General features: G+C 42.2%; 1 protein-coding gene across 1 annotated transcript in view; it reads left to right on the top strand.

The window, feature by feature from the left end:
* The window catches only part of LOC142385731 (chemokine-like protein TAFA-2), an 83,893-nt gene that overhangs the window by 51,087 nt on the left and 11,174 nt on the right, over nt 1-21,632 (top strand). Inside the window, exons 3-5 of the mRNA XM_075472443.1 lie at nt 10,028-10,183; nt 19,324-19,448; nt 20,000-20,056. Of these exons, the coding sequence (XP_075328558.1) occupies nt 10,028-10,183; nt 19,324-19,448; nt 20,000-20,029 (311 nt within the window). The 3' untranslated portion in view covers nt 20,030-20,056. The remainder of the gene's footprint in view (nt 1-10,027; nt 10,184-19,323; nt 19,449-19,999; nt 20,057-21,632) is intronic.

The raw sequence follows: 21,632 nt of genomic DNA on the forward strand, positions 1-21,632 counted from the left end.
CTGCTCAGCCAACTCCTTGACGTCGGGTATAGTTGGTAACGTTACGGCGGCTAGCATTAGCAACGAGGCTGCTAGGCTTGCCAAATCGGTAAGCATTAGGCTACTGAAGAAAGCTAGTCTTTTTAGCTACGTTATATTATCATCTTTCTTCTCGGCTATAACCTCTGTTTACGGCCACTGGCCCTAACCTGACGCGTTAGCTGTCAAATCACCGGAAGTTTTCACCGGAAGTACTCGCGCACACACAAAAGCTCTCTCCAGACATATCTTTCTTTCATTCCGCCCAGATGAAATTTAATGCCAATCTTCGAAAATCTGCGAAATTTAAGACATTTTATCTGCCGATGAACCCAAGTGTCCATTGTCCTGATAAAGATCTAGCCTACCAGCTGTTGTGAGGCTTCACTTTGACAGCATTCTCAGTGGTTTAAGGTCAAATTAATTGAGGCAATTGTCACAAAAACAAATAGCATCCGTTTTACACTGCCAAATGAAATATTGGCTACACAACGAGCCCCTCGTCAGCCCTCATCATCAGTAAATTTCTGAGTGGGTGCGATCAGTCTTGCTTGACTTGCGTGTTGGAATGTCTCTCTCTCGGGCATTTGTAGCTGCTGCAGCCCTATTATTGGATGGCGAGCTGTCCACACGTGTGGTGCTGAAATCGCGTGTCGGAATGGTGGTATGTTGAAAAGAAAAAATCATACCGCCATTTCGACAAAAGAAAAAATGAAATTCGGAATGACGGGACGTTTCATTTCTTAAAAAAATGTCACCATTCCGACAATTGAACGTCAATGTCGGAATGGCAGCATGTAACCGAAACCAACACGATAAAAGAAGTAGCGTCACTAACAAACGCTTAAAAACCTTGAAGAAGACATAAAACATTTTCTGTAAACTTGTAAAAAAGTTCTCCCTCAACCTTTTCTGTGTAATAATTCAAACTGTGTAATGAAGCATTATTGGAAACTCGACCTGTGCTGGTTATGCGAAGAATGGGCTATGTTGCTACTGAGCGTGCTAAACGTAGCATCCAGACTATGACAATGCTTCGCATTTAAAACAGAAAATGTTTTCCAAAATAAATTTAATTGAGAAGCTTGTAAAGTTGATGAAATGAGGGGCCAAATATGATAAGTGAAAGAAAACTGTACTCAGAGGGCTCTTTACTTTGGTGAAGCAGAGGGTTTCTGAGGGGGCAAGCTAACGCTAAAGCTAAAGCTAGCGCTAACACCAAAGCTAAAGCTAGCGCTAACACTAAAGCTAAAGCTAAAAGCTATTCAGAACAGGAAGGAAGTGGGAGTTTTCCCATTTAAAGAGAGTCAAATGTGACGATCCATGTATTTTTGTGTTTTTTCTGGTTTGTTTGTTTGGTTTTCTTATTAGTCTAGCTTTTCCATTTCCTCTCCTTTCCAAAAGCTCCACTCCCTTCACCTGTATCAATCATCCTCAGCTGTACCCATTCACTAATCACTCTCCCCACAGTATTTAGTCTCCTAGTTCCTTTCAGTCTTTGTCAGAGATCCTCTGTCATACTTCCCATGATTTTTCCTGTCGTTATTACTCATGGTTTTCCCCGTCAATAGATTCAGCTTCCTTGGTTTTGTACAGTTTAGTTTTAGTTATTTCTTCTTTAGGAGTTGTTGTTTTTCTAGTTTAGTTTTGTGGTTCTCCAGTAGTGGCTGTGATTTTCATTTATATTTATAATAAACCCCTTTAAGTTCAGCATCTGGGTCCTCCTCCTTCGCCTCTATTGCTAAACCGTGACAGAAAATCTAAAAAATTTGGTGTAAAAAAATCCCAGTACAGCATTCAGTCAAACTGCTATGAAATAATAAACAAATGCAATAATGTCAAAGTAATTTTTATCAGAATCTGTGGTCCAACACAGCCTGCATGTCCCCTGGTTGTAGTTACTGGACCTCCTCAGAGCACTGAGGGTAAACCTGGAAAGGGTTTAATTGGCTTGTTTAATGTGTCCATAATATTATTAACTCCACTTCCACTACTTTAGCTTATCAGCTAACACCTTCCTTCACCTACAACTAAACAATATGTTGCATCTTGGACATTTTTATAGCAGGGCAGCCAGAAATGAACTAAAATACTCAAAGCTTAGAGGAGAATTGCAGCTGCAACTGCACAACACAAAGAGGTGCTTATTAAAAGAAAATGACTGGATAAAGCTAAAAAACATTAGGCCCCTCAGGTTGAATAATGTCCTGAAGTCTGATATTCGGGTTGTGTTTAAAAAGAAAGGTTTGATGGTATTAATGTTGAAAGTCCCTGAGCATCCATTACTTTGTATTAAACTGGCCAATAAGACTGTGGGAGGCATGATATTTAGAGTTTTTTCAGTCTGCCTCGAGGCTTAAACACTCCAAGAGTAAGAAATACTCTTTCATGTGACCAGTATATTTAGTAGTTTGTGCTGCATAAATAGTGAATCTCTGGATTATGTTGTTATGTTGTCAGTAGATCTTTCAGAGGAAAGCGCTGACTTTGCACTAAATTACCATATTTTGTTTTTTTTAATGGGAGTGATGCCCTTCACTGCCTCTCACAGCTCTGCTGAGACAAAATATTACTTATTCTACTCAAATTGTTCATATTCCGATCTCCAATGATTGCTAGATTTTTAAAGTTACCAGAAAATCAGAATTTCCAGAATGAAACGGATTATAATAAAAGTGTTTAATCTTACGTGTTTCTTTTCTCTAACTCACAACAACATGTCTTCTTCTCCAGGACGGAACAAATTAACTTTTGCTTTTAACACATTTTTTTAAAACTTTAACTTTAAACTCCAATTTAGTAGATTTTTTTTTACAACATTAGCTGTCCGAAATTTTGGGAACTTTGAACAAAGATGCATCAAAGTTAAAACAATATAATAGAATAAAAATAATTAAATAGTCATCCTAACTCCTCATTTAAGTGACATGTGATCAGTGGTGTCAACTCAGGCATGGCAAGCCTCTAAATAGTCACATGACTGCAGTATCAATCATTAAATATACAGGACCAGCAAATAATCACCACAAAAGTCTGCTATGTAGCTTTTCTGTGTGCAAATGCAGTCTGTCACACCCCGCTAACATAACAATGGACACAAACACTTAACTACGCACGTCTTGATAAATTCATATGCGCCTTTACGCATCTGTTGTTGTAGTTGTGCTGCTGTAGCTGTGCTGCTGTAGCTGTGCTGCTGTAGCTGTACTGTTGTAGTTGTGCTGCTGTAGCTGTACTGCTGTAGCTGTACTGTTGTAGTTGTACTGCTGTAGCTGTGCTGCTGTAGTTGTGCTGCTGTAGCTGTACTGTTGTAGTTGTACTGCTGTAGCTGTATTGCTGTGCTGCTGTAGCTGTGCTGCTGTAGTTGTGCTGCTGTAGCTGTACTGCTGTAGCTGTGCTGCTGTAGTTGTGCTGCTGTAGCTGTACTGTTGTAGTTGTACTGCTGTAGCTGTGCTGCTGTAGTTGTGTTGCTGTAGCTGTGCTGCTGTAGCTGTGCTGTTGTAGTTGTGCTGCTGTAGTTGTGCTGCTGTAGCTGTGCTGCTGTAGCTGTGCTGTTGTAGTTGTGCTGCTGTAGCTGTGCTGCTGTAGCTGTGCTGTTGTAGTTGTGCTGCTGTAGTTGTACTGCTGTAGCTGTATTGCTGTGCTGCTGTAGCTGTGCTGCTGTAGTTGTACTGCTGTAGTTGTGATGCTGTAGTTGTGCTGCTGTAGTTGTGCAGCTGTAGTTGTGTTGCTGTAGCTGTATTGCTGTAGCTGTATTGCTGTAGCTGTGCTGCTGTAGTTGTGCTGCTGTAGTTGTGTTGCTGTAGCTGTATTGCTGTAGCTGTGCTGCTGTAGTTGTGCTGCTGTAGCTGTGCTACTGTAGCTGTGCTACTGTAGTTGTGCTGCTGTAGCTGTATTGCTGTAGCTGTATTGCTGTAGCTGTGCTGCTGTAGTTTTGCTGCTGTAGCTGTGCTGCTGTAGTTGTACTGTTGTAGTTGTGCTGCTGTAGTTGTGCTGCTGCAGCTGTATTGCTGTAGTTATGCTGCTGTAGCTGTGCTGCTGTAGTTGTGCTGCTGTAGTTGTGCTGATGTAGTTGTGCTGATGTAGTTGTGCTGATGTAGTTGTGCTACTGTAGTTGTGCTACTGTAGTTGTGGTACTGTAGTTGTGCTACTGTAGTTGTGCTACTGTAGTTGTACTGTTGTAGTTGTGCTACTGTAGTTGTGCTGCTGTAGTTGTGCTGCTGTAGTTGTGCTACTGTAGTTGTGCTGCTGTAGCTGTACTGTTGTAGTTGTGCTACTGTAGTTGTGCTACTGTAGTTGTACTGTTGTAGTTGTGCTACTGTAGTTGTGCTGCTGTAGTTGTGCTGCTGTAGTTGTGCTACTGTAGTTGTACTGTTGTAGTTGTGCTACTGTAGCTGTGCTGCTGTAGTTGTGCTGCTGTAGTTGTGCTGCTGTAGTTGTGCTGCTGTAGTTGTACTGTTGTAGTTGTGCTACTGTAGTTGTGCTGCTGTAGTTGTGCTACTGTAGTTGTGCTACTGTAGTTGTGCTACTGTAGTTGTGCTGCTGTAGCTGTGCTGCTGTAGTTGTGCTGCTGTACTTGTGCTGCTGTAGTTGTGCTACTGTAGTTGTGCTACTGTAGTTGTACTGTTGTAGTTGTGCTACTGTAGTTGTGCTACTGTAGTTGTACTGCTGTAGTTGTACTGCTGTAGTTGTGCTACTGTAGTTGTGCTACTGTAGTTGTGCTGCTGTAGCTGTGCTGCTGTGCTGCTGTAGCTGTGCTGCTGTAGTTGTGCTGCTGTACTTGTGCTGCTGTAGTTGTGCTACTGTAGTTGTGCTACTGTAGTTGTGCTACTGTAGCTGTGCTGCTGTAGCTGTGCTGCTGTAGTTGTGCTGCTGTACTTGTGCTGCTGTAGCTGTGCTGCTGTAGTTGTGCTGCTGTACTTGTGCTGCTGTAGTTGTGCTGCTGTGCTGCTGTAGTTGTACTGCTGTAGTTGTGCTGCTGTAGTTGTGCTGCTGTAGTTGGGCTGCTGTAGCTGTGCTGCTGTAGTTGTGCTGCTGTAGCTGTGCTGCTGTAGTTGTGGTGGCACCCTCACCGAGGCCTTAACCTTCCTTATCGCTGTCCAAGTCTGATCCAGCTCTTTCAATTTGAGAAATCGGTGTGGAGGAGTTCTCAAGGCCTCTGTATGCTTTTCCGTCGCTATCCGGCTCCGTGGTCAAGCAGAGGCTTTAAACCTTTCGAAGTTCTCCGTTGGGATGTCGGACACCCGAGGCAGTTCACTTCCCGATCAGTAGGCGGCGCTACGTTAGACGACCCAATCTGGTGACGTCTATGATGAAAGTGGTTGATTGGTTGTTCACCTTCCGGCTACGTTCCACTCCTCACAGTGAAGTATGTAGTATGGAAGTATGCAGTATTGCAGTATGGAAGTATGCAGTGAGGAAGTATGTAGTATGTAGTTTGTAGTATGGAAGTATGTAGTATGTGGTATTTAGGTTTGTAGTATAGTATGTAAGTATGTATTATGGAAGTATGCAGTATGTATAATGGAAGTATGCGGTTTCGAACACAGCTGGTGATTTAAGTTTCATGACTTGGTGTTTGTCCTTTATAACTCAGAGAGCAGCAGCTCCCAGGATGTGAGATTCCTCTGCTCCACAGCAGGTATAAAGTCGGACTGTTGGGTTGCAGAACAGACCGATTCCTCAGTGAAACGCTCTCTTCTGTATCTGTGGCGGGGGAATCTGGGCAGTCGTCCAAGTGGAACTCCAAATCTAGTCCAAAACACCACAGCGCCTCAGTGTGAAGCTGCTGGCAGAAGTTCTCCTACAAACATCTGAAGCAGCTGCGCTGTTTGTCTGTCATATCTCTGCTTGTTTGGCAAGCTTCCCCCTAATTCTGCTTGTCTAACTGTGTTATCTTTGATGTGTGAGGAGGCACAGGTGGGACGGCCAGAGCCGACTCACAATCAGACGTTGCAGAAGATTGCACAATCAAAGCAGAACTTCCTTTTCCTGTCTGTTTGTTTACTTTCTGCATTTGTCCGCCTGCTGCTGACTTGTATAAAAAGCAGCCGTCTGTTCAATATTTCATGTCATCTGATCAAACAGATCGGGAAAAACATACTGCAAGAAACATGAGGTGCACAGTTGATTTTTAAAATAAGGCCTTAAGGCGAATAAAGGACCAACCAAAAGGTGTCGAGATCAGCGGCTTCTGCTGAAGATCTTTAGTTGGATTTCATTTGCTAATGATTTGCTGTCAACCAATGGATATATACATATATGTTTGTGTATATATATATAGATATATATATATATATATGTATATATATATATGTATATATATATATATATATATATATATATATGTGTGTATGTTACCTGGATGCTTTCATGGCGTCAGCTCAGATTTACTGTTTACCACAGCAGCAGTTAGTTCCTCTGCAGAAAGACACCTCATGAAAATGTCACAAGCAATTAAAAGAGGTTGGAGCAGCTCGGGCTCTAAATAATTCAGACAATGGAGCGTGATCTTGTAATTGGCTCCAAATATTGCAGCGATGCATTTTTCTCTCTTTTTTTTTTAAATTTCCTCAGCCTTCAGCTCACCGGGAGAAAGTTACATACGATCATTTACTGTAGGCCTCAGTTAGCATGTTAAAGGTCACCCCAAGGTCAGAAACCCAAGAGCTACATCTCAGACTCTGCAGGCCTCAGTTAGCATGTTAAAGGTTAACACTCTGGAGTCTAAATCCCGCCGGGGTGATTTTTGACACTTATCCAAAAACACATCTGTAACTGTGAGTTTTTGTCATTCAAACATATAAGTGACACCATTAAAAACCTTGAAACTTCTAGTTTTCAAATATATATATATATATATATATATATATATATATATATATTAAAATAAATTATATAGCTGGCCCTTTTTAAAGAGAGTGAACAGAAATCTTTGGATTTTCTGTAGTCTCAGACTGCAGCAGTCTCCGAGGCCACACCTATCACTATTCACATGTAAAGTACCAGGTGATTGAGTGGCTATTCACAGGTGAGAACACGCCCCATTCAGCCAGCATGTGGGGGGAGGCAGCAATGTCCTGCCAGTGACAGACAATTATCACATGGAGAGTGACAGGGGGGTGGGGGGCAATCAGGGGTGTTACACACCCATCTAATTAGTATTCAACTAACAGAGACACTGCCTGGAGTTACAATTACTTTTTTACAGTTTGTGTGAAAACAAAAAAAACATTTCTGACTGCACTTTTTACTTTTATGCAGCCAACACTTTTGTTTACAAGGTTCAACCTTCAAAAGTCTTGGCTAGATATATTTATAGTGTGTTTTCTTGCACTGTTTGAAGACCTCTAAAACTTGTTTTTTTGTACAGTTGTGTTTCCCCTCAATTTAAATAAAACTTGTTTGTATTACATTCACTTCACTCTCATATTGTTTTTTGTTCGGCTTTTCAGAATACAACCATATGTGTCACTTTTGCATAGATGTTTACAGTTAGTTGAAATACTTGAAAATGTCAAGGTGGTGACAACTGCCTCAAAGTCCCTGAACTTAGACTCCAGAGGGTTAAAGGTCATGACAGCACAGTTAGAAACAGACTGAACAGGTGTGGCTTGTGTGGAAGGGCTGCAGGAGAAAGCCTCTTCTCTCTAAAAAGAACATGATCCCAAACACAGCAGCAGATCTACAACAGAATGTGTGAAGAAGAGAAGAATCGAGGTGTTGCAATGGTCCAGTCAGAGTCCAGACCTCAGCCTGACTGAGATGCTGTGGTGGGACCCTCAGAGAGAACATTTAAATCCTATGTTTGTGATTTAATCAGTTAACATTTGAATCGGGTTGTTCGGGACCACTGAGCTTTGCAATGTTTACAGATTTTGGGATCGGACTTGTCTCACATTAGACACTAAAATACGGATAAATATAGCTGCAAGCAGCGATTGGGGGGGGGGGGGTCCTGGCACAATAGGCAAGGCTTGGGCGTCATGAGTCCATGCAGCAAGTTTGGCATCGATACATCAATGCATCGCAGAGATACGGCCTAATGTCCCGTTTGTGTGTCGGCGTAGAGTTTGATTGGCTGCCATTGGCAAACTGAAGCAAAATGAAAAAATCCACATGATAAGTTATGTGCGGCTTGGTCTGAAGATTCTATGTGCCAAGTCCCGTGGAGATTGGACAACAGGCATGGCCTTAAATGCTTTTTGAAGGTTTTCAATTAAATTCAAAATGGCGGAAAATCCAATATGGCGCAGATGACGTCATGAGGTGCTATGACCTCGTCTGCATCCAGGGATTCCAACGGTACATGATTTGTGAAATTTGGACAAATCTTTGGTCCAAAGATATGAGAAAAAAATGCATTTTTGCTACATATAGCGCCACCTATAGGCCAAACGTCACCAAACTTCTTGGGCCACTTACTGTTGTGGCCATGAGTCTGTGTTACAAGTTTGAAGTCATAACATCAAATGGTTGCCAAGATATGGCCTCACTTCCGGTTTGGTGGCGTCAACCTCGAGTTTGATTGGATTTTATGGAAAAATCGGAAGCATGATTAAAAATTCCACATGATAACTTTTGTGCGGCTTGGTCTGAAGATTCCATGTTCCAAGTCTGGTGAAAAACGAACAATCTCTGTGACCTGAAATGCTTTTTTAAGCTTTTTGATAAAATTCAAAATGGCAGAAAATTTTGAGTGAACCCTTGTTTTTCGCGGGGGTTACGTTCCAAAAAGAACCCGTGATACGCGAAACCTGCGAAGTAGTAACCTTTATTACTTTTACAATTATTATACAATTAAATACTGCATAATACATTGAAACCAAAGAACAAAACCTTTTTACAGGCCCAAGCATTTGTTTTTAACAAATGAAAGTACTGTATAAACGTTTTTTTTTACAAATAACTTCTGTACTGTAAAATAATAATTTTAATCATCAATACGAACTGAAGGCTTCAAATTGCGGAGATCAGCGCCGCCCCAGCGCGACCCGAGTCACTGGATTAGAACGGGAGAAAATGAAAAATGATTGTGAAAAAAATACAAAGTACAGTACAGTGGGACAAATAGTGACTCGCGTGTATTTCACTGCTCTCTGACTGAGCCGCTGCATCCTGACTCCGCTCTGTAGCGCTTTTTTCTTCTAAAGCCCGCGGTGCAGGTGTGTTTCTTCGAGAGAAGAGCTTAGTTATCGGTAGTTGTTGTCGCTCTTTTTTCTTCTGGGCAAAAAGATTCTTATATACCGACATGCCACCATCGATTATGTTTGAGAACTGTAATGAACGTGTACGTGTACATATTAAACCGCAACGTTATTGACACACAGGTAGAGAAGAAGCGGAGAGACTGTTTAGCCAATCAGAATGCAGAACACAATGCACGATGCAAATCCGTGAAGCAGCGAGACCGTGAAAGGTGAACCGCGTTACAGCGAGGGTTCACTGTATACGCAAGTTGGATTCCAACGATGCCTCATTTGTGAAATTTGGACCAAGTAGTCCAAAGTTATTAGGCTGAATGCACTTTGAACTTTGGCGTGTTGGTGGCGCTAGAGAGTAAGCTCTTTGGGCCATGAAATTTCTTCAGTTTTAATGTGGCACTTGGCTGATTACGTGTGCCAAATTTCACAACTTTTTACCATAGCGTTCATGGGGCTGCCATAGACTTCAATTGCAGCGGAAACGGAAAAATAATAATCGGAAAAGCTACGAACACAATTAGGCTTTTGCTCCTTCTATTATGGTAATTATTCTTCCTTTTAAAGCCCTCGGGCTCACATGTTGGTATGTAAGAGACGGAGTCTGAAGCTTCTGTGATGAACGAGCTCTTTTAGGGAAGTTCGTGTCTCACTTTCAGGGGACATTTTCTCACTGCTGGGAGAGATGAAAGTGGTATAAATCATCCAATAAAGACCAAAGGGAGACGCTCTTTGGGGACTCACTCCAAGGCCAGGTGGTAATTATTCACCCCCCGCTGATTATTCCCTGTTTTCCGTCTTCTCTGCAGCGGCGCACCAGGTCCGAACGGGCACCTGCGAGGTGGTGGCGCTGCACCGCTGCTGCAACAAGAACAAGATCGAGGAGAGGTCGCAAACCGTGAAGTGCTCCTGCTTCCCGGGACAAGTGGCCGGCACCACCAGAGCCGCCCCGTCCTGCGTAGATGGTACGCTCCACCGACCGTCTTCTGTTTGTTCTGCTCACTGTGCAAAGCCGGAAATCTAACCGGGTGCAACTCGCTGTCAGGCTGCAGCTGCACGGAGCTCCATGTTTCTACATCAAATCCTTTCATTATCACGCTGGTTCATTAATTTATTATCATTCTGCATACTGCATACTGCATACTACATACTGCATACTGCATACTGCATACTGCATACTACATACTACATACTGCATACTGCATACTTCCATACTGCATACTGCCTAGTACATACTGCATACTGCATACCACATACTACATACTACATACTGCATACTGCCTAGTACATACTGCATACTGCATACTACATACTACATACTGCATACTGCATACTTCCATACTGCATACTGCCTAGTACATACTGCATACTGCATACCACATACTACATACTACATACTGCATACTGCCTAGTACATACTGCATACTGCATACTACATACTACATACTGCATACTGCATACTTCCATACTGCATACTGCCTAGTACATACTGCATACCACATACTACATACTGCATACTGCATACTACATACTGCATACTGCATACTACATACTTGCATACTGCATACTTCCATACTGCATACTTCCATACTGCATACTGCATACTTCCATACTGCATACTGCATACTGCATACTACATACTACATACTGCATACTGCATACTACATACTTCCATACTGCATACTGCATATTGCATACTGCATACTTCCATACTACATACTGCATACTACATACTGCATACTGCCTACTACATACTGCATACTGCATACTACATACTACATACTGCATACTACATACTTGCATACTGCATACTTCCATACTGCATACTTCCATACTGCATACTGCATACTGCATACTTCCATACTGCATACTGCATACTACATACTACATACTGCATACTGCATACTACATACTTCCATACTGCATACTGCATATTGCATACTGCATACTTCCATACTACATACTGCATACTGCATACTACATACTGCATACTGCATACTTCCATACTGCATACTACATACTTGCATACTGCATACTGCATACTGCATACTTCCATACTGCATACTGCATACTACATACTGCATACTGCATACTACATACTTCCATACTGCATACTGCATATTGCATACTGCATACTGCATACTGCATACTTCCATACTACATACTGCATACTGCATACTACATACTGCATACTGCATACTGCATACTTCCATACTGCATACTGCATACCACATACTGCATACTGCATACTACATACTTACATACTGCATACTGCATACTACATACTTCCATACTGCATACTGCATACTGCATACTTCCATACTGCATACTACATACAGCATACTGCATACTGCATACTACATACTTCCATACTGCATACTGCATACTGCATACTACATACTTCCATACTGCATACTACATACTGCATACTGCATACTGCATACTTCCATGCTGCATACTGCATACTGCATACTACATACTTCCATACTGCATACTGCATACTGCATACTTCCATACTGCATACTGCATACTACATACTTCCATACTGCATACTGCATACTTCCATACTGCATACTGCATACTACATACTGCATACTGCATACTACATACTTCCATACTGCATACTGCATACTTCCATACTGCATACTGCATACTACATACTGCATACTGCATACTACATACTTCCATACTGCATACTGCATACTACATACTGCATACTGCACACTACATACTGCATACTGCATACTACATACTGCATACTGCATACTACATACTTCCATACTGAATACTGCATACTTCCATACTGCATACTGCATACTACATACTGCATACTGCATACTACATACTTCCATACTGCATACTGCATACTACATACTTCCATACTGCATACTACATACTACATACTGCATACTGCATACTTCCATACTGCATACTACATACTGCATACTGCATACTTCCATACTGCATACTACATACTGCATACTGCATACTACATACTTCCATACTGCATACTGCATACTACATACTTCCATACTGCATATTGCATACTGCATACTTCCATACTGCATACTGCATACTACATACTGCATACTTCCATACTGCATACTACATACTGCATACTGCATACTGCATACTTCCATACTGCATACTACATACTTCCATACTGCATACTGCATACTGCATACTACATACTTCCATACTGCATACTGCATACTGCATACTACATACTTCCATACTGCATACTGCATACTACATACTGCATACTGCATACTACATACTTCCATACTGCATACTGCATACTACATACTGCATACTGCATACTGCATACTACATACTGCATACTTCCATACTGCATACTGCATGCTACATACTGCATACTACATACTGCATACTGCATACTACATACTTCCATACTGCATACTGCATACTACATACTGCATACTGCATACTACATACTACATACTACATACTACATACTGCATACTTCCATACTGCATACTGCATACTACATACTGCATACTGCATACTACATACTGCATACTACATACTTCCATACTACATACTGCATACTGCATACTACATACTGCATACTGCATACTACATACTGCATACTGCATACTTCCATACTGCATACTGCGTACTACATACTACATACTGCATACTGCATACTACATACTGCATACTGCATACTACATACTACATACTGCATACTGCATACTATAAACTGCATACTACATACTACACACTCATCGATCAGACAGTATGCAGAGCGTTTACCCACAATGCATTTCGCTCCTGCCCGAGCCGAAATCAGCCGGCCTGAAGCTGATTTCTCTTAAGCTCTAAACTCTGTAAACTTTAGCAACATTTGAAACATTTTCAGGTGAGAAAGTAGTCGTTTAGATCCCCAACGTGTTGAAAACCTGACAAAATACCGGCTGTTTACCATTTTGTTCCCACGAATTCGGCGCTACTAAAGCTAGCCGCAGTGAGCAACGCACTTCCGGTTATTTTCACAAAATAAAATACCCGTTGCCTTTTATCATAGGGAAAGCCATTACCATACAATTGGTGCTTTTGTTTTGAAAACAGGAAGTGATCCTACCCTCGTTGTAGCTAGCTTGAAACTGCCGTTTTGACAGGAAATGACGATCGGCAACGTCACGTTACGTTGCATCTTGGGTAGTTTGAGTATGAGTAGTAACCTCATGATGCATACCCAACATTTAGGAGAATCTAGTATGCATCCGGGAACTTCTGCTTACTGAAACTCGCATACTAACTCAGAAAGTTAGAAGGAGAAGTATGCGGTTTGAAAGACAGCCTCTGACTGTACCAGAGTAGAGTGGAAGGTAGTTACAATAATGAAGCCAGATTTCGAACGACAGCCAACAGAGTCGTATTACGTGCGCAATCATTCATTTTAGTGCACGTAGACACTGTAATTACTCCTTCATACAGCTAATTAACTCTGAACCTGGCTGGGATCTGTGCCCTACTTCTGTTTAATGTACAGAAACCGTTTGATTCACTGTGAATATATCACACGCTAATTAAACTTTACAAATATCTCTTTTAAAGGCAGTTTCAAGATAAAGTGTTTCAGAGGCCTTTAGACAGACATTAGGACTGATGTTACACAGTAAACTCAGATTTCTGCCTGAAACTATCCGGGTTTATCCGAACACGACAGAAGTTTTACTGTATTTTAGTGTAAAAAAAAATTTTTTTCTGTGCAAATGAAAAGAATAATGAGTAAATGTTTTATGGAGAAGCACTCCGCTGCCACGTTGTGCGGATAATCTAAAGGTTTTAAGAGATTTGAAAGACTGGGCCTCCCCTCCTTCAGTCAGTAATCTGCACATACTGTAACATATAATACATATTGGAAGTTATTTTACATATAAAACAACTGAAAATCAGCTTCTAAGCTTTATAGATGATCATGTGACTGATAAACGTGAAGAGAAATAGAGGAATTAAACACAAATCGTGGACTCTTGTGAGTCTCGTGGCCTGTTAATTTGAGCCGGACCCCCGGCCCACTTCTGAGGCTTCCTGGTGGAGCTCTGGATAGCCGGTGTTTGACCTATTCTTTGACATTTCAGTATTGACATTTTCTGCAAATTAGAGCTATGAGCTACCAGCCTCGGCTAAAAGCTTCTCTTTGTGAGGAAAAAAATGATGAGCACTTAACCTTTTAATTATTCTTTCTTTTACATCCAGGGATTACCTTCAGCTCCGTTCAGTGTGAGACAATCTCCTCCGCATATACGAGGACGAATTAACCTCCAAACAGCTGAGATTGTGTGATTTAGAGAGGAGCCAAAAGAAATACCCGTAAACTTTGCTTAATTAAATGTGATTGATTTAAAAACGAGCCCAAAGTACCACTTTACCTGCATTAGCTGTGAGTTTTTACAGAGGAAGAAGGTTTCTGATTCAGCTGAATCACTCACATCCTATCATCACATCTCCACTGAAACCCCTCCAGCTGAGGCAGAGACTCGTCCCCGACCCGGTTCAGAACCGTGGCCTCGGACCTGAACCGCCCCAGAGCAGCCGAAGGTCGACAGAAGCACATCATCTGCATAGAAGCAGAGAGAATCCAGCAGTAGTCTGCTTCTCTTTTCTGTTCCGAGATGCAAAAAGTTGGACTTTAGGAGCTCGTACAGAACCGAATCCAGATGAGCGGAACTTTGCAGAATTTGCTCAGTCTGGGTTTGTTCGACTTTGAGAAGCTCGCATACATTTCAAAAGTCCACTTTTTGTGTTGGTCGAGGCAGATGGCCGCCCGTTCTGGTTCTGGTTCTGATGGAGGTTTGTTCCTGGTTCTGGTTCTGATGGAGGTTTCTTCCTGGTTCTGGTTCTGGTTCTGTTGGAGGTTTGTTCCTGGTTCTGGTTCTGTTGGAGGTTTCTTCCTGGTTCTGGTTCTGATGGAGGTTTCTTCCTGGTTCTGGTTCTGGTTCTGATGGAGGTTTCTTCCTGGTTCTGGTTCTGGTTCTGTTGGAGGTTTCTTCCTGGTTCTGGTTCTGATGGAGGTTTCTTCCTGGTTCTGGATCTGATAGAGGTTTCTTCCTGGTTCTGGTTCTGGTTCTGATGGAGGTTTGTTCCTGGTTCTGGTTCTGATGGAGGTTTGTTCCTGGTTCTGGTTCTGGTTCTGATGGAGGTTTGTTCCTGGTTCTGGTTCTGATGGAGGTTTGTTCCTGGTTCTGGTTCTGGTTCTGATGGAGGTTTCTTCCTGGTTCTGGTTCTGATGGAGGTTTCTTCCTGGTTCTGGTTCTGTTGGAGGTTTTTTCCTGGTTCTGGTTCTGGATCTGATAGAGGTTTCTTCCTGGTTCTGGTTCTGGATCTGATGGAGGTTTCTTCCTGGTTCTGGTTTTGATGGAGGTTTGTTCCTGGTTCTGGATCTGATGGAGGTTTCTTCCTGGTTTTGGTTCTGGATCTGTTGGAGGTTTCTTCCTGGTTCTGGATCTGTTGGAGGTTTCTTCCTGGTTCTGGTTCTGGTTCTGATGGAGGTTTCTTCCTGGTTCTGGTTCTGGTTCTGATGGAGGTTTCTTCCTGGTTCTGGTTTTGATGGAGGTTTGTTCCTGGTTCTGGATCTGATGGAGGTTTCTTCCTGGTTTTGGTTCTGGATCTGTTGGAGGTTTCTTCCTGGTTCTGGTTCTGATGGAGGTTTCTTCCTGGTTCTGGTTCTGGTTCTGATGGAGGTTTCTTCCTGGTTCTGGATCTGTTGGAGGTTTCTTCCTGGTTCTGGTTCTGTTGGAGGTTTCTTCCTGGTTCTGGATCTGTTGGAGGTTTCTTCCTGGTTCTGGTTCTGATGGAGGTTTCTTCCTGGTTCTGGTTCTGATGGAGGTTTCTTCCTGGTTCTGGTTTTGATGGAGGTTTCTTCCTGGTTCTGGATCTGATGGAGGTTTGTTCCTGGTTTTGGTTCTGGATCTGATAGAGGTTTGTTCCTGGTTCTGGATCTGTTGGAGGTTTCTTCCTGGTTCTGGTTCTGGTTCTGATGGAGGTTTCTTCCTGGTTCTGGTTTTGATGGAGGTTTGTTCCTGGTTCTGGATCTGATGGAGGTTTCTTCCTGGTTCTGGTTCTGGTTCTGATGGAGGTTTCTTCCTGGTTCTGGTTTTGATGGAGGTTTGTTCCTGGTTCTGGATCTGATGGAGGTTTCTTCCTGGTTTTGGTTCTGGATCTGTTGGAGGTTTCTTCCTGGTTCTGGTTCTGATGGAGGTTTCTTCCTGGTTCTGGTTCTGGTTCTGATGGAGGTTTCTTCCTGGTTCTGGATCTGTTGGAGGTTTCTTCCTGGTTCTGGTTCTGTTGGAGGTTTCTTCCTGGTTCTGGATCTGTTGGAGGTTTCTTCCTGGTTCTGGTTCTGATGGAGGTTTCTTCCTGGTTCTGGTTCTGATGGAGGTTTCTTCCTGGTTCTGGTTTTGATGGAGGTTTGTTCCTGGTTCTGGATCTGATGGAGGTTTCTTCCTGGTTCTGGTTCTGATGGAGGTTTCTTCCTGGTTCTGGTTCTGGTTCTGATGGAGGTTTCTTCCTGGTTCTGGATCTGTTGGAGGTTTCTTCCTGGTTCTGGTTCTGTTGGAGGTTTCTTCCTGGTTCTGGATCTGTTGGAGGTTTCTTCCTGGTTCTGGTTCTGATGGAGGTTTCTTCCTGGTTCTGGTTCTGATGGAGGTTTCTTCCTGGTTCTGGTTTTGATGGAGGTTTCTTCCTGGTTCTGGATCTGATGGAGGTTTGTTCCTGGTTCTGGATCTGTTGGAGGTTTCTTCCTGGTTCTGGTTCTGGTTCTGATGGAGTGGGTTTCTGTAGCTGGAAACTGTTTATAATCAGCTCTGTGTGAACTGGACTGATTTGGAATCAATGAATCGGACTCTAATTGGCTTGAACTGGACCCAATCTTACCCTGAGATCACTTTTCCTATACAAACTGTGCTATCCAACCCTTTGAGCTGGAACTTTTTACATATCTACATGAGAAACTTGAATGTTTAACTCTTTTAAATATCACATAAAGCATCAGTAAGTTCTTTTATCTCCAGGATACGAGCATGAAACCGAGCCTGGAGGCTCCGGTTTGACACAATAATTAAAGCTCTTTGTCTCCTGAACTGTTTGTTCTGGTTAAACTAACCGTCATGGCTGAAATGGGACATAAATGCAATTAAACCGACCGTAAATGATCGGTTGTTAAATGTCCAAAAAGCTTCTTTTTTGCTCACATTTATTAGATCAGTTGAGCCGTTTCACTCGGTTATGAATGTGAACTCAAGGTCGAAGGAAGATTTTTACAGCTCCAATAAAAACATTGTGTTTTTAAAGCATCATTAACTGTCAAGTGAAATGAATCCCAAGCTCTCTTTATAATGTTGGATCATCAATACTCCCATTTCATTTCATATGAAACCTTTGTGGCTTTTTAATAGCTGCTGTTACGCAACCACCATCTGCTCGAAGTTGACCCGATGCTCTCTTTTACGCCACGCTGCCGCTGTAACCACGTCTGTGTTATACAAATCGATTCCCTCATGTCATAAAGTCTTCCCTCTGTGTAATTTACTGTCTGTGTGGCTTATAAAACACATCATCCTCATTACAGAGAGCATTAATCCTGCTGGAGGGGGCCGCGGAACATGGATAATGACCTTTGTAATGTGCAGAGTTTAGACGATGGCTCGCAGCAGCTTAATGCCCTCCGTTATCGGAGGTTTCCCTTTGCTACGTCGGCCCCCTACATGATATGTATCCTGAGACCTGTGAGCAGAGGTGGGTAGAGTAGCCAAAAACTGTACTCAAGTAAAAGTACTGTTACTTCAGAATAATATGACTCAAGTAAAAAGTATTCATCCAAATAGTTACTTGAGTAAGAGTAAAAAGTGCTCGGTGAAAAAACTACTCGAGTACTGAGTAACTGTTGAGTAACGTCTGATTTATTTGTTAACACAAGCATTCAATCAGACAGACAAAAATACTAAATAATCATCTTTAGGCAAATTAGAGTTCATCCAATTGATAAAATAAATTAATTACAAAATAGCTTAAATTAAAATAATCCAGGTAAATTCAAGAACTTTGATAAATAAAATAAAAGAGACTTTCGGTGCAATCTGTTGGTTAGCTAGGACATTTTTTTTTAATTGGCTCTCTATGAATGAATTGGATTATTTTATAAGTAATTATGATTACAATGAATTGAATTCCAACTGGCTTGAATTGCACTTTATTATTTAAGTGCCTTGAGATGACATTTGTTGTATTTGGCGCTATGTAAATAAAAATTAATTGAATTGAACTTAGGAAATGTTTAAAACATATGTAACCCATATGTAACCTAAAAAACAAACATTCACCTATCCATGGGGGAAAAACGAGTTTAGGAAACTTAGCGCTACATGTTTCCTCAAGTTAGATGTTGAGTTTCTGCTGAAATGTGCGTTTGTTTTGGTTGCCACAGAAGACACATAATGTAGCTGCTGTTTCTCACTCTTTGTAAGGTAAACATGCTTTCAGTATGAGGCCTCGTCTGCGTCTTCATTTCCCACCGTTGGTTCTGACATTTTTCATCTGTTTCTTTCTTTGTTTGCGACGACTGCTAATGCTAAAGCTAACCCGTCCCGCCGCTGAGATCGAGTACGGTCACGTGACCAGACTGCACGGCTGCGTCTGATTGGTGGAACACAGTCAGGTGGTAGAGCCTTTGGCGGAAGTCTCTCTCTCTGTCAGAATAAAACATTAAAATGAGGCGTACGCGGGGGGATAAAAATAATGAGGCGTAGAATACCAAAGAGGTAAGAAGAAAAGTAACCAGCTCATTGTAGCCTAATGTAGCGGAGTAAGAGGACAGCTTCTGCTGCACACATCTACTCAAGGAAAAGTAAAAAGTATAGAGATTTAAAACTACTCCTGGAAGTATAATGTTTTATAAAACTTACTCAAATAAATGTAACTCGTTACCACCCACCTCTGGATTTAATGCAGAAACACAGACATGATGAAGTCTGTCTGGAGTTCTGATTCCAGACGGCTGGACTTCTTGAGGATGGCGTGCCCTAAAGATCAGACTTCTTGTTGGCGTTTTGCTGTCTGACCTCTTTGTCTTCTTCCCCAGCCTCCATCGTGGAACAGAAGTGGTGGTGTCAGATGCATCCGTGCCTGGATGGGGAGGAATGCAAAGTCCTTCCTGATCTGAAGGGCTGGAGCTGCGCTACAGGGAACAAGATCAAAACCACAAAGGTGAGTTTAAAAAAAAAAAGCCTGTTTTCATGCTGACAGTACATTCATACCTGTTGGGTACGTGATCACAGCTCAAGGTCAACGGGCTGCAGCTTCTGTTTCGCCTTTACCTGAAAGCTCATGTTTAAAGTCGGTACTCGGACCCTCGGGGGCTGATAATCAATGGGCTGCCATGTCTCCTTAGCACTTTCAGGCCACTTTGAGCACCCAAACTGGCCAAATGATCACTCCACTCACTTGCTTTTAACTTTGTAACATGACGCCCATATCCTTCACTGTGTTATGACTACCCGTAGACATCAGTTCTGCTCCTCTCCATGTACTTAATTATTTAAACTGCCTGCACCACACCTGCCTGGAGCCAGGAGCCTGGAGCCTTGGGCTATTGATTCAGGGATTGGTCGGGACCTCAAAATGGGATATATATACCTATATGATTATTTGTGTGAAGGTCTTCTGACCTAGCTTTAACCAGAGCTCAGTAAGATTTAAAAGTGAGAAAACTGAGCATCTCTTTTCTTTTGTCTTCTTTAACATGAACATCTGGAAAGATTTCCGCCGACAAAGACCAGCTTTGGTAACTTCAGACGCCCGGCATCGGAGCCCAGGTGACTCATTCATTGTTATCATTTTAATATTTGAAGAATTTAATCTCTTTTATTCCCTGTGATCCTATGCTCTGTGTGGAAAACTGCAGAGAAATTCACTGCATGAATCATTAATGTGACTTATGATTACTGTATTGTCTGTCGGACAGTATTATTAACCACAACTCGCAGAGATGTAGCTCCCCCAGAGATGTAACTCCCCTAGAGATGTAACTCCCCCAGAGATGTAGCTCCCCTAGAGATGTAACTCCCCTAGAGATGTAACTCCCCCAGAGATGTAACTCCCCCAGAGATGTAACTCCCCTAGAGATGTAACTCCCCTAGAGATGTAGCTCCCCTAGAGATGTAGCTCCCCTAGAGATGTAGCTCCCCTAGAGATGTAACTCCCCCAGAGATGTAACTCCCCCAGAGATGTAACTCCCCTAGAGATGTAGCTCCCCCAGAGATGTAACTCCCCTGGAGTAAACTGTTTCTTTCACAACGATAAACTCAGAAATCCTCAGAAGTGACATCAGTGACCTGCCGCCTGTGCTGCTTTAAACCAGAGGGATGACGGAGAATACCGAGAAACGCACTGAGCACAGCTTTGCTTTGTTTGTACTCGTCTCATAGTTTCATATCTTCCCATCCCGGCTCATCCTTCAGACTCGGGTCGACAGGAAACACGCCTCAGAAAGACTTTGTGTCTTCAGGTTGCACTAAAGAAGCGTTTAAAGATGCTAACCGAAGCGTGTTACAGACATCTTTAACTGGGTTAGAGCTCATAAAGCTGCTTTGTTGTTGATGTAAAACCGTCCTTCTGCAGCAGGTTAAACGTTTAACATACAGAAAGAATAAATGAGTGAAGCGAACATAAAACAATGTTTAGTCCATGCTGAAAGGAGACTTTATTGCTTATTGCTGCAATAAAGTTGGGTTCGATGAGACTAGATTCATCTCTTCTTTGAAAGGTTTTTATGTTTTCAGTCTGAATGTTCGGACCAGCTGATAACTACACGTCTTCCTGCTAAAGACTGTGACATTAAACAGCTTAAAGTACAGGTTGGATGTTCATTGAAGCTGAATAAACTCTATGAGGACTCTTTACTGGCATCCGTTTGTCAGGCTGCACACATTGTTTTACAGAGCCGTCGACCGTATGTCAGATCTTAAGACTAAAAGGGAAAATATAACAGGTTTTATGTCAGCAACCATCTGGTTCCCAGTAGGTTTCCTGCCAGTGGGAGGCACCAAAAGATGTTGTTTCTTTAACAAAAGAGCTGCTGGAGGCCGTCGGCAGTCACAGGGATTAACATGAGTCGAAGCTCTGTTTCTCTGAAACGTTAAAACATTGAAATAATGGTTTTAATTGATCATTTTCTTTGTCAGCTCTTTGTGAGCAGTGCTTTCTTACATTTATTTAAGCTGGGAAAAGGTTCCCTGTTGAGTAAATCTCAATCTAAAGTGGGTTAAAGTGCACTTACAGTCATTTAGGTTGTTGTTCAGCATTTTTAGTCTCCACCTGTACTCGTACAACCCAGGTTACAGCTCCCAGGTTACAGCTCCCAGGTTACAGCTCCCAGGTTACAGCTCCCAG

The sequence above is a fragment of the Odontesthes bonariensis genome, chromosome 8 (genome assembly GCF_027942865.1).
Source record: "Odontesthes bonariensis isolate fOdoBon6 chromosome 8, fOdoBon6.hap1, whole genome shotgun sequence".
NCBI lineage: Eukaryota > Metazoa > Chordata > Actinopteri > Atheriniformes > Atherinopsidae > Odontesthes > Odontesthes bonariensis.